The following is a 16,982-nucleotide window of genomic DNA, read 5'->3' on the forward strand; positions in this document are numbered from 1 at the left end:
GCTTCCTTTTCTATTTATGTACTTTTAAAAAAGATATTATTTTTTTTATTTACAGGCTTCTAAATATTTATTTTTTATTTTTAATTTACATTTATATTTAATTTAATTAATTTATTTACAGGCTTCTAAATATTACTTGTTTTTGTGGAGAGATAATATATGCACATATAGTTAAAAATTCAAAGGTATCTAGGGAAAAGCAAAAGCTTACCACAGTTCCTAGTGTCCCACCCTAAAGAGCACCACTGTGACCAGTTTCTTGTGTAGCTTTTCAGGTATGCTATGCATAAACAACCTTTTTCAAGATGTTTCATACTCTTCCTGAATGTCATTTAAAGTTTGTAATAGAAGTAATTACTTTTACATTAATCATATGAGCAAATATATTTCCATTTAAAAAATTTGCTTCTGCCTTCTCTCTCCCTAGATAAAGTGCTGTTTATGACCACAGCTGTTGATTTAGTAATAACAGAAGTGCAGGAGCCTGTTCGCTTTCTCCTAGAGACAAAAGTCCGAGTTTGCTCACCTAATGAAAGATTGTTCTGGCCCTTCAGCAAACGTAGTACTACTGAAAATTTCTTTTTGAAACTAAAACAGGTACTGTACTTTTCTATAAATATAGATGGGGAAATAAGAGAAATTACTTCTGAGGCTGATATATCATTAATCCAAACTGTCAATTAGATCTTTAAATAGTTAATGTGTATTTTAAATATAGTAAGAGGAAAATTGTTTTATTTTTACCCACCTATTTATCATTTTTGTTGCTCTTCACTTCTTCCTGAAGAACCAAGTTTCCGTCTAGTCTCACTTGCCTTTAACCTGAATACCTTCTTTTAGGATTTCTTTTAGTGGAGATCTGTTAGAGACATAACTCTCAGATTTCTTTATCTGAAAATCTTTATTTCACTTTTATTCCAGTAGGATATTTTCACTGGGTATAGGGTTCGGGATTGACAGTTTTTTTACTTTCAGCACTTAAAGATGTCATCCCACAGTCTTGTGGTTCTCATTTTTTTTTTTTTTTAAAGTAAGTATTTTCTTTTTTTTTTTTTTTAAATTTGGTTGCACTGGGTCTTAGTTGCATCAGGCTGGCTCCTTAGTTGTGGCATGTGAACTCTTAGTTGGGGCATGCATGTGGGATCTAGTTTCCTGACCAGGGATCGAACCCTGGCCCCCTGCATTGGGAGCGTGGAGTCTTATCCACTGTACCACCAGGGAAGTCCCTCTCATTGTTTTTGGTGAGTAGTCAGCATGCATTTATATTGTTGTTCCTCTCTTTGTAATGGGTCATTTTCTCTGGCTGCTTTTTTTTTTTTTTTTGCTGTATGCGGGCCTCTCACTGTCGTGGCCTCTCCCGTTGCGGAGCACAGGCTCCAGACACGCAGGCTCAGCGGCCATGGCTCACGGGCCCAGCCGCTCCGCGGCATGTGGGATCTTTCCGGACCGGGGCACGAACCCGTGTCCCCTGCATCAGCAGGTGGACTGTCAACCACTGTGCCACCAGGAAAGCCCTATTATTTTTTATCTTTGGTCTTTAGACCTTTATCTATGATGTGCTTAGGTGTGATTTTTCTTTCTGTTTGTCTTGAGATTAGCTGGGCTTCATGAATTTTTAAATTTATGGGTTTGGTTTTTTTTTTTTTTTTTTTACCATTTTTGGGGAAATTCTGACCCATTATTTCTTCCAACTTTTTTCCCTGCTCCATCTCTCTTCTCTCTCCTTAAGGGATTCCAGTCATACATATTTTTGACCTTTTGATACTATCCCACAGATCTCTGGGGCTCTATTTATTTTTCCAAATATTTTTTGATTTTTTCTTCAGATAGGATACTTTCTGTTGACCTGTCTTAAAGTTCGCTTGACTCTTTCATCATCTCCAATCTGTTGTCAACCCCATTCAATGAGTTTTTTAAAAATTTAAGATCTTGTTTTTTTTTTCTGGAATGTCCATTTGGTTCTTTTTTTAAATAATTTCTGTTTCTTGTGAGATTGCCTCTTTGATCTTTATTTTAAGCAGATCTTCTTTTATATTCTTGAGCATAATTGTAATATAGCTACTTTAAAAATCTTGGGCTGCTAAATCTAATGTCTGGTGAGCCACATTTTCATGTTTCTTTGTCTAGTAATTTGGGATTATATATTAGACACTTTAAATGCTAGACTGCAGAGACTGTGTTATGGTCTTCTGAGTACTGAGTGTTTTAAAAAATATATATCAGTTAATTTGGTCAAACTCTATACTCTTTCTTTCCTGTGGCGGGCAGCAGATAAAATTTCTGTTCCCTTCTTTTAGCTTTTTTTTTTTGGCCCCGGTTGCCCCTCTACTTATTGTTCCTTTCTTTGCCTTCCTTTGTATCAAAACTCCTTGAAAGTAATCAAGTTCGCAGTGACCTAAATTGCTAAATCCAGTGGTCAGTCTGAGTCTTTGTCTTAGTGACGTGTCAGGAGCATTTGATATAGATGATTAACTCCCTCCTCGTTAAATACCCCTCTTTCACTTAACCTTCTGGATATCTCAAATTTACCATCTCATCCCTCACCCCTAAAATGCTCTACCTACCTGTCCTTACCACCTCAGTTTATGGGCATCTTCTTCTAGTAGTTGCTTAGGCCAAGAATTTGACTCTTATTTTTCACACCCCATATCCAGTCTGTCAAGAAATTCTGTTTTCTTTTAAAACATATCTAGAAGCTGACTACTTCTTACCACCTAGATTACATTAACTTCATCTGAATCATTGTTTTCACCTGGATTATTGGAGTAGCCTTTTCACTCATCTCCCTATTTCTATTTTTGTCACCTTTTGATATATTCTCAGTATAGCAGCCTAACATCAAATCACGTCATCTTTCTGCCAAAATTTTCCAATCCTGTTTTACTCCATAAAATCCTAAGTCCTTCTAATAGGTTGTAAGACTCTATGTGATCTGCTGCCTATTACGTTATAAACGAATTCCTCTCTTTTACTTCTTACTTGCTTCCTCTGCTCTAATCATGCTCTTAGGGCCTTTGCTATCAACTGTTCCTTCTACCTAAAATTCTCTTCCCCTGGATCCCACTTGCTATTATTCACCTCCTTCAAGTCCTCATCTTCTTCAGGTCTTTGCTTAGATTTACTTCTTAGCAACTCATGACCACCCCCATTTAACACTGCAGTTTGCCTGATTATCCACTGGTACTGCTGATTCCCTCCCCATTGATATATTTTTAATTTTTTTACAGGGGTGTTAGTTTCCAACGTACTGCAAAATATACTTCTTTTTATTTTGATTATTACCTATTTTTCATATAAGAAACCTCTACTAAGGCAGAGGACTTCTAATCTGACTTGTTCACTGGTTTATCCCAAGCATCTAGAACATAATAGTTCTTAATAAATATTTATGAATTAATTTTATTTCATGTAACTCTGAAATTCCATTATACAAGATTATAGGGTTGTATGTGGATTTACTTGAATATACTTTTCTGTAGCAATAAATATTTTAGTTCTACTGTGTCCAAGTTAGCCCTTTCGGTTATAGTTAGAAAAAGGTAGCAAGCAGAACAGGAATAGAGATTTCTTTTCAGTGTTATCTTAAGAGACAAAGCAAATCTGGGTTACGTTAGCATTGTTCTCCCAGTTCTTCACTATGAAAGGAGCAAAGGATTAGCGTAGGATTATCATCTAGAACTTGGCTTTTGAGTCGGAGTCCATGGATCTTGCCATTGACTAGTTTTATGACTTTGAGCAAGTTCCTTCAACTCTCTCAGCCTCAGTTTACTCAGCTGTGAAATGGCAGTGATAGAATCTTCCTCATAGTGTTATTGTGACATTAAGTGAAAAACTGTACAACGTACTTGGAATAGTTCCTAGCACATAGTATGTTCTTCATGCATTTTAGCTATTATTATTGAGAGGGACATCAGTGGGACAGCAAAAACACTTAAGTCATGAAATCAGAACAGCATCGATTATTTAGTAGATTAGCCCCAGGGGAAGAATGCTTCAGAAAGAAAACCAATTTACAGGCATTATTTTACAAGTTTAGGGAATGGGTGGAAATGATTCTTAATAGTTTCTAGAGTAAGAGTTAGCAAACAAATTAATTGTATAATATTTTTTAGTATAAATTTGTATGTAAAAAATATTCTCTTTAATTAGAATTCTGTTTCTTTAATCTTATCTCAGTGAACATAAGTAAGATTACCCTGATCTTGCTTTTCCCTTGAGGTCTTATGTTATACAGCCATGATTCAAAGATTGCATGCGTTTACAAGAGTATTTCTTCTGTGGGTGATTTAGAATAATGTATCTAATTAGGCTAACAAATGACTTGTCAGGGTAGACTAGCCAAAAACAGGTGTATGCCTGAGACATAGCCTGATAGACTATTCTAGACTCTCTGTTAAAGTTACAAGCTAAACATAGGCTGAGTTGTCAGTATTTTCTTTGCAAAAAGCTGAAGTTTATATGTGGAAGCTGGGAGGAGGGCAGGGAATTCCTGACAATAATCTCTCATTTTTCTCCTTATTTGTATGTCTTGGGGTGGGTCTGAGGGGTAGTCAGGGGGAAAGGAGAGAGGCAGTATGAAGAATTTGAACAGTTTTTTTTTTTTTGTCTTAGTGCACTGTTAATTCTCATCCCTTGCAACATAATAAACTAAGTTTATTTATTTCCTCCTTTACGTTCATGGCTTTAAAAATTAATAGCGGTTACCACTAACTGAGGCCCTCCTGTGGCTATCACTCGACCAGCTACTTTCACTTTTCCTGTCTTATGTAATTTTCATAGTGGTCCAGTGAGGATAGTGTTTACATTTTATAGATCCAAAGATGTAAAATAGGTTTTATGGGATATCATGTGAGCAAGATTCATACCTAAGCCTTCTAAGAGTCTCAGCCAGGGTTCTTCCCAAAGAAACATCCTTCTTTTGTCTTTATTTCTGTAAGAGTATTTTTGGGATTTACTTAAGTCAAATTAAGCATAACTTAAAATTTTAACCTCTTTGCAGTTCTCATTAGACAGAAAAGGAGGCACTGCTACAGGCCAAATTTTTAAAATATTCAATATATAGTTTCTGTTTATTGCTGAACGTATGGGAAAACAGTTATAGGAATGTTATTAAAAATACATATTTAAAAATTGATTCTTTTTCCTTTCACTAAATTATCTGGTGACTCAGTAACTCCTTTTTAGCCTGGAAGCCTTCCCAACTGTGGGGATTCCTATATTAAGATGGCACCATATTAGAGAAACTTTTAAAATTAGTGGGGAATGAAAGAGGAGGAAATGGTCTAAAGACTAGATTTTCCAACAGTAACATAAGGTGAATAAAAGACCAACTAATCATTCTTAAATTCTTAAAATTATAGAATTTTCATTGCTAAAGACAATGTAGGGGTCTTAAAATGTTTTATTTTATTTTATAAATAAAATTTTATAAATGAAGAAGCTGATGTCTGAAAGACTAAGTGATGTGGCCAGTGTCATATAGACAAGTAATTTGTATAACCATCCGTACTGGAAACCCGAGCTTCTATCTCTTTGTGTATTTGCTGTGTGTGTGTGTGTGTGTGTGTGTGTGTGTGTGTGTACGTACGTGTGTACGTACATATAGGCACATTTACATGTATGCAGTATACCACTGTACCTCTCAAGATAGAAAATGCTTTCTGTACCAGAGCTCTTCAACTGCTAAATCAGGAGGCACAGGTTCAACTATTCCTGGGAAGTATGATCACTTGGTTAAGATGGTGACTACTGGATTTCTCCTTTGTAAAAGTAGATTTTTCTTTCTGCATTTAGCAAATCATCTTTGAGGTGGTACTTTGGCAACTTCCAAATATCCTGTTCCTCAGCACCTTTCTAACTAATGGTTTTAGCATTCATTGATGATCCCTGCCTGAATGAGTTGAGTTCATTCACATATTTTTAATAGTAATGAAACATTACAGGGTTTTTTCTTTTCTTATACATGTATATGTTTATTAATATTGAATATTTAAATAATAAATATAAGTTATTTGCTTTATCCTATTTTATCAAAGAGTTAAAAAAATATCAGTATTGTAGGAAACAACACCCTTAATAAGTGATGTTTATTTTATTGCTTCTGGTAAATTTATAACAAAATTTTGTAAACTTGTAAAATGTCTGTTGAGAAAAGGTATTATTATATGGGCTTACAAAACGTAAATTTCAGTTGTTTAAAATTCCAGTGAGGACAAACTTATATTTTAATTTAATACAGTTAACTGATGAGGATAATTAAACATCAGTTAATAAACTTGCACCATTTCTAAAATATACAAAATGTCACATTGCCATTTATGTACAACTTACGTTATACACGTTTCTTTCAATTGGAAATAAAACCCATATTTTAAAATCAATATATACTTTAAAAATGTAAGCATCTAAATGAAAAAGTTTCCAGAATATTTAGTGTATTCAACCTTTTCCATAGATGCTTAAACAAATTTGGGGGAGAAAGAGCTATTAATATAACTGCAATACCTGTGTATTTTTTCATGTTTCTCATTCTGTGTATGTAAAAAATACAAGTATATAATATGAAATTATTTGTATAGTTTTAGATTCCCATTAATTTCCCACTCATTCAAAAAATCAGTATTGCAATTAATATTAAAACTGTTGAGTGAAGTTTAAGATTTTGTGGAACCTCTTTTTGTCCTTTGAACGTGTTCTAATAAGATTATATTCAATAAAATCAGTACTGTTCAAAAGTTAGCTAGAATATTTTCTTTTCGTTGTAGTTCTGTTACCATTTGACATATAGTTAGATTTATTTTCATATTTTTGATTTGGGGGCTTGGGGTATTTTCCTTTTTGGTTTAATTTATTTTTTGAATGTTTAAAATACTTATATGCTACAAAAGTCAAAATTACATAAAAATGTATACTCTTAGGTCTTGGTTTCATTCATATCTCCCTTTCCCCAACCCTATAGGTAACCATTATTATTGGTTTCTAGGTTATCTTTCCAGTGTTTCTTTTTGTGAAAATAATAAAATACTTCTATATATTTTTTAACTCCCTTTTAAACAAAAACTAGCATACTATATATATTTTTCTGCACCTTTTTTATCTTAATATATCCTGGTGATCATTCCATATAAGTTTATAGAGATCTTCCTTATTCTTATTAATGACTGCATACTACTGTGTTTGGATAAATCACGCTTCTTTCAACTAGTTCTTTATTGATTAATAGTTGGATTTTTTCCCAGGCATTTGCTATTCCAAGTAATGTTGCAGTATAGCACTTTGTGCATGTATTTTTTTGATTTTATGAAAGTGCGTCTTAGAGTAGATACCTATTGGTGGAATTACTGGCACATGAGGTAATTTTGCATATGTAATTTTGTTATATTTGCCACGTTCCCCTCTATAAAGGTTGTAATCATAGAGATTAGCAGTTATGAGAGTACCTGTTTCTCCAGAGGCTTATCAGAGTGCGTTGTCAAACATAAGGATCTGATGGTAGTCTTTAATTTATCCTCTGATGAATGAAAACAAGCATTTTGTTTTTTCATATGTGTAGGGGTGATTTTTCTTTCCTTTTCTGTGAATTGTCTGTTCATATTTTTTGCTCTTTGGTTTTGGCCGTTTCCTCTTAATTTTTAGAAGTTCTTTATGAAATCAAAGAGAGTAACCCTTTGAGATATAATTTGCAAATATTTCTCCTGCTTTGCCACTTGTCCTGTGACCTAAATTATGATGAGTCTTTGGGCTTTTTTTGCCACACAATTTCTTTCTTATATACTTGAATTTATCAAGTTTTTCCTTTAAAGCTTCTGGATTTGGGGTCATAATTAGAAATGCTTTCCCTACTCTCAAGTAATAAAGGAATTTATACATTTTCTAGTATTACTTACATGGTTTCATTTGACTACTTTTATTTATATCTCTAATTTATTAGTATCTTATTCTGTTATATAGTGTAAGGTATGGATCTGATTTAATGTTTTTTTTCAAATGGCCATCCACTTGTCCCAATACCATTCATTGAAAAGTCTAACTTTTCCCCCAGTGATTTGAGATGTCACCTTTATCATATTATCAGATTTTCATATGTATTTAGAACTCTTTTGGTTTTTATATTCTTTTTGATTGATCTTTACGTTACTTATTCACTGATACCACACTGTTTTAATTACATAGACGTTATGTTTTTATATTTGATAGGGCTAACTTTCCTCCTCAGCTGTTCTTCTTTTTCTGGGCTTTGCTAAATATTCTTGATTGTTTATTTTTCGTATAAACTTTAGATTCAACCTTTGTAGCTCTGGAAGAAAATTATTGGTATTTTTATTGGGGAGAATTGAAATCTTTGTGATATTAATATAGAGTCATCTTTTCCAAGAACATGTGATATCTTTCCACTTATTCATGTCTACTTTTTTTTTTTTTGGTCTTTTAAGAGTGCTTTTTAAAAGCTTTTTATTATAGAAGATTCAAATGTACACAGAAATAAAAAGAATAATATAATGGACCCCATGTACTATTACCCAGCTTCAACAATGAACAACATTTTTAATAGCTGGAGTTCTTGACTTACAGGCAGGGTCCACTTCTTGACTCCATATTTATCTGACTTCAAAAGGGCAGTAGTGCTCTGGTGACTGTCACTCAAAGAGGAGTTTCTAGGTGAAGTGCAATGGTTATTACATTCATATAGTTTCTGAGAAAAAATTTTAAAGGTAAAGAGTTATGTTGATCTTTGAAATGTTTCAGATAGCAATTAACTAATGTTTTAGAGAGTAATTTAAAACAAAACAAAAGTAAATCCTGTTCCCTATCAAAGCATATTTGAAATTAAAAATCATAATTACAAATTCAGAATGAACATATGTCAAAGGTTTAATTTAATTCATTAGGTAGTGAGGGAACCAGTAAGATGGTAAAACTGGTTCTAAGTATTTGAGAAACTTGAGTTTATATAGTCCTTTCTTTAAAAAAAGAAAGAACGTTAGAACAAGATTGCTGGGTTAGAAACAAAACTGGTTAATGTCCTGTAGGGTAACCTTTGGGTTATCTTTTCTATTAGATGGAAATCATTTGCATAGCTATTGGACACAAACCTACAGATTAATACGTAACTTCACAGCGTGTGGGTCCTTTAATTAATAATAAGTAATTCAGTCATTTATTCACCTAGAAAATTAAATAATTCTTTGGTGGACATGTTAAAGCCAGCACATCTGGGTCTGTGCGGCAAATCTGGCCTGACACTTGCTTTTATAAAATGCTTTTGAAACACAGCCACACTCACTGTCTATGGCTGCTTTTGCACCATAATGGCAGAGTTGAGTAGTTGCAGCAGAGACTACTGGCCCACATAGCCTAGAATACTTACTTTTTGGCCCTTTACAGAAAAGTTTGCCAATTACTATATTAAACGGTGTTTCAGGATGATATTGAAAGGACATGTTGCCACTACCTAAGCCTTCCAGGATTGCGGTAGTTTTTCTTAAGAACCCAAATGAACATTAGGATGACAAAATCTGGTCTCTGCCTGGTATTTCTGTACCTAATGAACCTCTTATTGCTCCCCCTCTTCTGTATTTTTACTTTATGCATGTATATCTTTCTCTTTGGTGTTGCTACCTTTCTATTCTAGTTGTCTCTGTATCTTTTCCTGTAGTTCTGTCTTGTCCTCCTGCTCCTCTGTATTTCACTTTTTTCCTCCTCCTTAAACTGACTCTAATATGGAATGTTAATATATTTAAATATTGTACTGGTAAAGTATTATATTCCCTACTCTTAATTTTTTATTTTAAGCCCTTAAAAAAATTTTTTTTTAGTTTATTTATTTATTTTTGGCTGCGTTGGGTCTTCATTGCTGTGCATGGGCTTTCTCTAGTTATGGCGAGCAGGGGCTACTCTTCGTTGTGATGCGTGGGCTTCTCATTGCGGTGGTTTCTCTTGTTGTGGAGCATGGGCTCTAGGCACTCGGGCTTCTGTAGTTGTGGCACGCGGGCTCAGTAGTTGTGGCACACGGGCTCAGTAGTTGTGGCACGCAGGCTCTAGAGCACAGGCTCAGTAGTTGTGGTGCATGGGCTTAGTTGCTCTGCGGCATGTGGGATCTTCCCGGACCTGGGCTCGAACCCGTGTCCTCTGCATTGGCAGGTGGATTCTTAACCACTGCGCCACCAGGGAAGTCCTTTAATTTTTAACTTAGGTCAATTTAAACTGTTATGGGCTTATCTTAAGATAAACCCAGAATATAAAACAATTTGAGCTATCAAAGGTTTTATTTGTTCTATTAATCTCTTTTCTGTCACTTACGTCTCCTCCCACCACCAGTTGTACCTTTCAGTTGAAGAAAAGTTCCCTATTCTGTTATAATTAAGCGAAAGGATTTGTGGGGGAGGGGCATGGAGATAAGACTTTCTTAGTCCTAAACTTTATGTTTTAGAATATTTCTAAAACATTTTTTTCATGTATAGTTTTATGTAGGAAACCTTGAACAAAACAAAGTAACTGGGAAGCTACAGAACAGTTAACTTTTTAGTTCACACTTACTAAATATGGGTAGTTGGATGTTTGATGATACAGTCTGAATACAGTAAATAAAATTGCAGAACTAGAGTCCCGCTCAGTAAATATCCTATTTTCCTTTTCCTAAGTCTAAACATATGTTTTTCTATTTAGAAAAGGTTACATTTTGTTTAGATATTTAAAGTAATACCTTTCTATTCTCATATCCTGTATGAAATCAGAAGTAGTGCTCAATTAAAATGTTTTATCCCTTGATAAATAATGTTTTTTCATCTTCAAGATAAAGCAAAAGGAGAGAAAGAACAATACTGACACTTTATATGAAGTTGTATGCTTGGAAAGTGAATCAGAGAGAGAGAGGAGGAAAACTACAGCCAGTCCCTCAATTCGCCTGCCACAGTCTGGATCTCAGAGTTCAATGATACCTTCTCCTCCAGAAGACGATGAAGAGGAAGGTAAATTGTAGGGAGAGCTTAATTTCTGTTTGGGGGTGGTGGACCATACAGACCTTTACAATTTTATCAGGGAATTGATAAAGTGACATAGTATTTTGAATTCTTTTAAGAGGACTGTGGGAGATTAGAAAGTGATTAACATAGGACTTTCTTTAAGGTAATTGTAACCAAGTTAGAAAAATATGAGATTTATAATTAGTGCTTTTTAAAATAATCAGTCTATGCAAGCTTAGTGTATTAATATAGCACATTTTTAGAGCAAATCTGACACAGCTTCCACCTCAGTAAATGTTCCCATCTCAACTGATTTATACATTTTTGGATTTTCACACTGATAAGTATTAGGAATCAACCAGTTCTTTTTTTCTCCTCTTTTTTTTTTTTTTATGGTTATCTGTAAACTGTTTTATCAATCTGTGTTAAAAGATACTGTATAAAAGTGAGAAATGAGGGGAAGGAACACAGGAAAAGTGAAAGTTTGGGAAGCATTTTCCAGTTTATAATTTTGTACCAGAGCTTTATTTTTAAGGGCAAAAGCAAGCTGATTATGAGAGGTCATATGAGGCATGCATCTATGTGAGCTTCACAAGAAGTGTTCTAGAAAATTCATAGACGAGAATTCATTTCTCATTGTGGAGTATGTGGTGGAGCACCATGAATAGTTTTTTAGCTGGAACTTTTAAAGTGAAAGGAGAATTCAGGGATAAAGGGGCTGATTTGGGCACTTCTGGCTAAGAAATTACATTAACAAAAGCATGGAGGTGGCAGGAATGTCTGATTGGGTTAAAAGAAATACATATCCATGACTGTATGTCCTTTTTCCAAGTTTAGAGCAAGCTCTTACTTTCCACTTTCTGTTGTTCCCTGTAACTTCTGCTTTTTCTGTGACCAATCAGCTTAGGATAATTTATTAGCAATTTTGATGGCCACCAGTTACTAGATGCTTAATATGTGGTAGACAGGTACTTTGTTTATGAAGTAAAGTAATACTTTGTTTATATAGTCCTCACAAATATCCTGAAAAATAGGACTTATTTTGAATATACTTATTTTGAGCATAAGGAAATAGAATCTCAGAAAAGTGAATTTGCCCAGGGTCACAAAAGCTAGAAATTGGCAAGGAGGATTTTAATCCAGGTCTGTGAGTTAATAGTCTGAGCTCTATTCTGTCACCATCTCTGGGCATTTAGTTCACATAAAGCATTTTGAAGTGCAAAGAAAGCACGTATGTTGTTTTTGCGAAGTCAGAGATACAATTTATAGTCTCCCTGCAGAGGCGATTTAAGTCATGTTTTAAGGCTGGGAAAGGTGAAATTGTTCCCACTGTTTGAGATTGTCTACTGTATAACTGGTTCTGGAGACTTTCAGTTTCCCTTCTAGGTCAACACTGCTTAAGATGCAGAGCAAATAAAAGTTTATAGAACTTTCCTCCCCTTAAACTCAGCAATTAAAAAAAAACACCAAAAATTGAGAAAGGCACTCTATTTATTATGAAACCAGAGACTGTTCAAATCTCCATACTATAGATGTTAAAGGATATCTACCAGTTACAAAGAAATTTGGGCCCAACTAATAGATAACATCAGGATTGAGATGTAGTTCTAATCTCTAGCAGGCACGGATTTTTAATATAATTGAGGGGGTTCAGAAGGCCTGTACTGACAGCTCTTAACTGGGGAGAGATAAGGACTAACAGCAGTCAGCAGTCCATGGGAGAATCAGGGAACACTAGAACACAAGCTCTGTAAAGGAAGAGAGTGTGTCCTTTTCTGCCCCACATTATTTCCCTGGTGTGTAACCCAATTCCTGGTATATAATAGATGCTCAGTAAATATTGGCAGGATGAGTAACCCTCCTGCGGTCCATTTCCATAGTGAAAAGTTAATGACAGGAGAACTGGGACTGAAGAAGACTTCAGCCATGCCATCTGGTAATTCTCTCTAACCGAGTATACAAACAAGGGAAACTGGTCCCGTTGTGATGTTTGCTCCATGGAAAGAAATGGCTGTAATCCTCTAAAGAGGCTCCTTATCCATAGGACATTTGTGCTCACAGGGCCGGAAGCCAGCAGTTATAAATGGGAGGTGTTCAGAAAACATTCTGAACACATCCAGACAGTAAAAGAGAATTTTGTAAGATAGGTCTTCCTAATCCCTTTAAAGGAATTATCTCTTGTAAATTTTAGTACGTTTTTTAGTAGCTGTCGTCCCCCAAAGACGTTGTGTTATATTGACATTTTTAATGAGTAGTTACTTGAGGTATTTAGAAAGTAGGGCCAATTCTGGCAAAATAATGAAGCAGGGGAAGTTTGTCTTAGTGCACTGGAGCCTTTCTCTTTTCCTTATCTATCTGCAGAGGTCTCACTTATATTCAGTCTGTCCTCTTCTGTAACTCACTATGAAAACTGCTGATAATGTTCAAGGCATTATAATGTAAATAAGTTTAATAATAAGTATCCTGGATTTCTGAGCCTTTAAAATCAGTGCTGTCAGATATGCCATCTCTAAAGGGATGCCAATTCATGATGTAATCATCAGAGGTGTAAAGATCAAAACTTTTTAAGGCAGGTTAAACCAAAAAATCTAGATACAGCATTGGTTGAGGACACATGGAAACAAGTACTGTTGTACCCAACTAGTGCAAATATCAATTGGTAAAACCATTTTGGAAGGCAGTTTGTCAGTAAGTTTCAAAATCCTTAAAAGCATGCATTTTTTAACCCAGGGAGTTCTCTTCTGGGCATATACCCAATAAAAGCAATGAGATATGTTCATCCTGATATTATTTGTAGTAAAAAGTTGAAAACTCCCCAAGTGTCCAACAAAAGAAGATTATTAAGTAAGTCTTGGTTCATATTTTCCCTCCAATTTCATTACACTTTTCAATTTGTCTCACATGCCTTTATCATTGCCACTTTTTTCACTGTCTTTATGTCTTATAATCTTTCACTTCATATTCACATTTACATTTCCTAACTATTTGAACTAAGTTTGAAATGATTCGTTTTGGTCCTTTTTAAAATATTTTTGTGCTTTCTATTATAAATTATGTCATTGTAGAAAATTTAGAAAGTCATAAAAACATAAAGGAGGAAAAAGAATCATAACTCCATCACTCAGTGTTAATGTCTTGGTGTAGTTCATTCCAGACTATTTTCTGTTTTTTAACATAGATTATAATGAAGATTTAGCTCTTATGTTTATTTTTTGTGGTATTTTGCCAGATCATTATGTAAACAAGAGTCAACACAAATTTACATTGTAAACATGTATCATAATTTATTCTGACATTCTCTGCTTTCTTATTTTTGTAGCTTATGCTTAGGTGGTTTGTAATTTTAACTGTTATACATAAGACTGCGATATATTTTCATGTATAAAGCTGTTTGCTTTGGAATAGGTGAGAGAACATACTCATATTTTGAGTCCTATCATTTTATAATTATATGGCTCTTTTCTGCAGTTGACATAATACAGACCTATATGAAAAGCAAAAGAGAATTAAAGAGATTACAACAACATTCCACCTGGGACCATTTTTATTTTCCTCGTACTTATAACTATACACTAAAAGAGAGAAATTATGATACTTTGTTCCCAGTAAAATCTTTCAAATTTGACTGTTATGTTTCCAGGTCATTCTTCTGGCTAGCATAGCCACCTCTGTTATCCTTTTTTGTGTGTTTTGTTTATTAAAGATAACGATGAACCTCTCTTGAGTGGATCTGGTGATGTATCCAAAGAATGTGCAGAGAAAATTCTTGAAACATGGGGAGAACTGCTGTCTAAATGGTAAGTTGTAATAGAATAGTTCTCCTTTTCACCTTTAATTCTTATTTTATGGGTATGGAATTTTACCTAACATTATTGAATTTTGGAGCCAATAATAAAAACCTAAGTATGAGGTTCATCTGTTTTTAGAGGTTTATAAGGGTAGTAGTGAAGATCTGAGATCAACTTTCAAAATATCAGAAACCTAATAAATTCACATTGTTGCGGAAAATATTTATTCAAACATGGAAAGCATGGGGAGAATAAACAAGAAAAGAAGTCATTTGTATTAAAGTGGTTAGGAACCACTGACTGGTTAAGATAATACACAGTTGTTAAGACTATAAACAATAATCAGGTTTAGAAGATGCTCACACAGTGCATAGAGCCATGGTAAGAGACTCCAGGTGGGATTTTTCCTTATCTGTGTTATATGCCTCAACTGACAGAGCAGCATGTTATAAACATGGTATATATTAATTGCTCTACTAATTACTTTTCCTACTAACACTTGTAAAATTCAGGAATTTCTCATCAGCTCAAAAGATGGTTTGACAACAAAATTAAACACTATCCTCTAGGCTGTCTAAAGAGAGTACACTACCTTCAGGTATTTATTAATGGTATCAGAGACAATCTGGTAAATCAAGTTGGTGAGACATTTATGTAGTTTCCTTTCCCTATTGTGTAGGATGCCTGTATATGCTGAAAAGAGCTGAACTTGAAAGTGATCTGAGTAGTTTTCTATTTCTGACTTTCTGGTTATTAGGGTTGTCTGTTAGCTCCCCATGGACCTGTTATTTTGGAGTCTTATTTTTCTCGGAAGTTTTAACTGTTGAAACCTTCACTCTATTCTTAGTAAAACTGTCTCAGCATTAAAAAAAACCTTCATGCCCTTAAGGGATGGGACTACAAATGGGCATCATCTGCTTCTAGCACTCTCACAGTGCTTTACACTTCTGGTAAAACACTCTCCACATTGGGAAATGTCAAATGTGTACAGGAGGAAAATGCAAACCAAAGCATGGTTTGTCTTTACACAAGTGGTTTTAATAAATGAACTCTGCAAAAGCCCCCCAGGGGAATAGTTTTCATTTATTTTTGATATTCCTTTAGCAATCAGGAGACAAACCTGCTGATGCTGTCATCACAGTATATTTTCAGTTCAGTGATTTTGGAGTGTTTGGACTGCTGCTGGCAGGAATTTCATCTGTATAAAAAGGTTTCTGCTCTAAAATAGAAATGTAACTGAGTCTTGACATGGTTATATAATAGTGTATTTAAAATCATTTATATATAGCATCTAAGTTTTATAAAATGAACTCACCAGCATTTTATACAGTTGCTTGGAGTTTGTTTTATCAAGCTTTGTTTATTCATTTTGTTATTCATTTGATTAAATGATATCCTTATCTTACTCCTTCAAATATATTAACTAAGTTTCCATCTGTCTCAACTGTCTTTCAGGGTGTTTAAAACTGTTTTTGCTGGTTTCAGTCATGTCTTTAGAAATAATAATACAGTTTCTCTTCTTCAATTCATTTTGTCATTATTTTTTTCATCATTATTATATGTGTTCTGTAATAGGAACCATCCACAGTATCATGGAGTTTTAGAGCCTGGTAGACCTGTCTTCAAATCCTACCTCTCCTGTTTCTAAGCTGTATGGTGTTGGGCAGGTCACTTAACTCTTTTGAGTCTGTTTCTTCATTTACAAAATACAAGTCTGTAGAACCACCACTCAGGATTATTCTAGATTAAAAATAATAGATGTTGTAATGGTAGTAATCATAGTAAGAAGTAATAGATTTATCATGTATCCGGTGCTGTGCTAAGTTATGTGCTCTATTTCAACTATAACAACCTTATAAAATAGTATCCATTTTTATAGATGAGGAAACTGGCTTAGAGATTAAGTCAGCAATTCTAGTTAGTAAACAGCACCCAGAATTTTTAACACAGTCAAGTCTGGTCCCAAAGCTGGTTTATTTAACTCTACATAAGATTTTAGTGGCAGTAATTGTAATAAATATACCTTTGCGCTCTAATTCTCCAAGTTCCTTTTGATATGAATTTTAGTCAATGAGAGAACTAATGTCAGTAATAAAATAGTATGCTGAGTTAGCTAGTTATTATTATAAGTGACATAAAATTATTCTGAAAATAATTTTATCAGTATAAATCAAGCTAGGGTTATCAAATAATCCTGGGGGTTAGGTTTATTTTTTTTGTAAAGAGCCAAGTA

General features: G+C 34.2%; 1 protein-coding gene across 4 annotated transcripts in view; it reads left to right on the forward strand.

Moving 5' to 3' along the window:
* The window catches only part of RABGAP1 (RAB GTPase activating protein 1), a 169,863-nt gene that overhangs the window by 51,691 nt on the left and 101,190 nt on the right, over window positions 1–16,982 (forward strand). For all 4 annotated transcript variants that reach the window (XM_024762276.1, XM_024762277.1, XM_024762278.1 and 1 more), the window contains exons 10-12: window positions 428–597; window positions 10,793–10,967; window positions 14,665–14,758. In XM_024762276.1, the coding sequence (XP_024618044.1) occupies window positions 428–597; window positions 10,793–10,967; window positions 14,665–14,758 (439 nt within the window). The remainder of the gene's footprint in view (window positions 1–427; window positions 598–10,792; window positions 10,968–14,664; window positions 14,759–16,982) is intronic.

Source organism: Neophocaena asiaeorientalis, unplaced genomic scaffold (assembly GCF_003031525.2).
Source record: "Neophocaena asiaeorientalis asiaeorientalis breed wild unplaced genomic scaffold, Neophocaena_asiaeorientalis_V1.1 scaffold78, whole genome shotgun sequence".
Taxonomy (NCBI): Eukaryota; Metazoa; Chordata; class Mammalia; order Artiodactyla; family Phocoenidae; genus Neophocaena; species Neophocaena asiaeorientalis.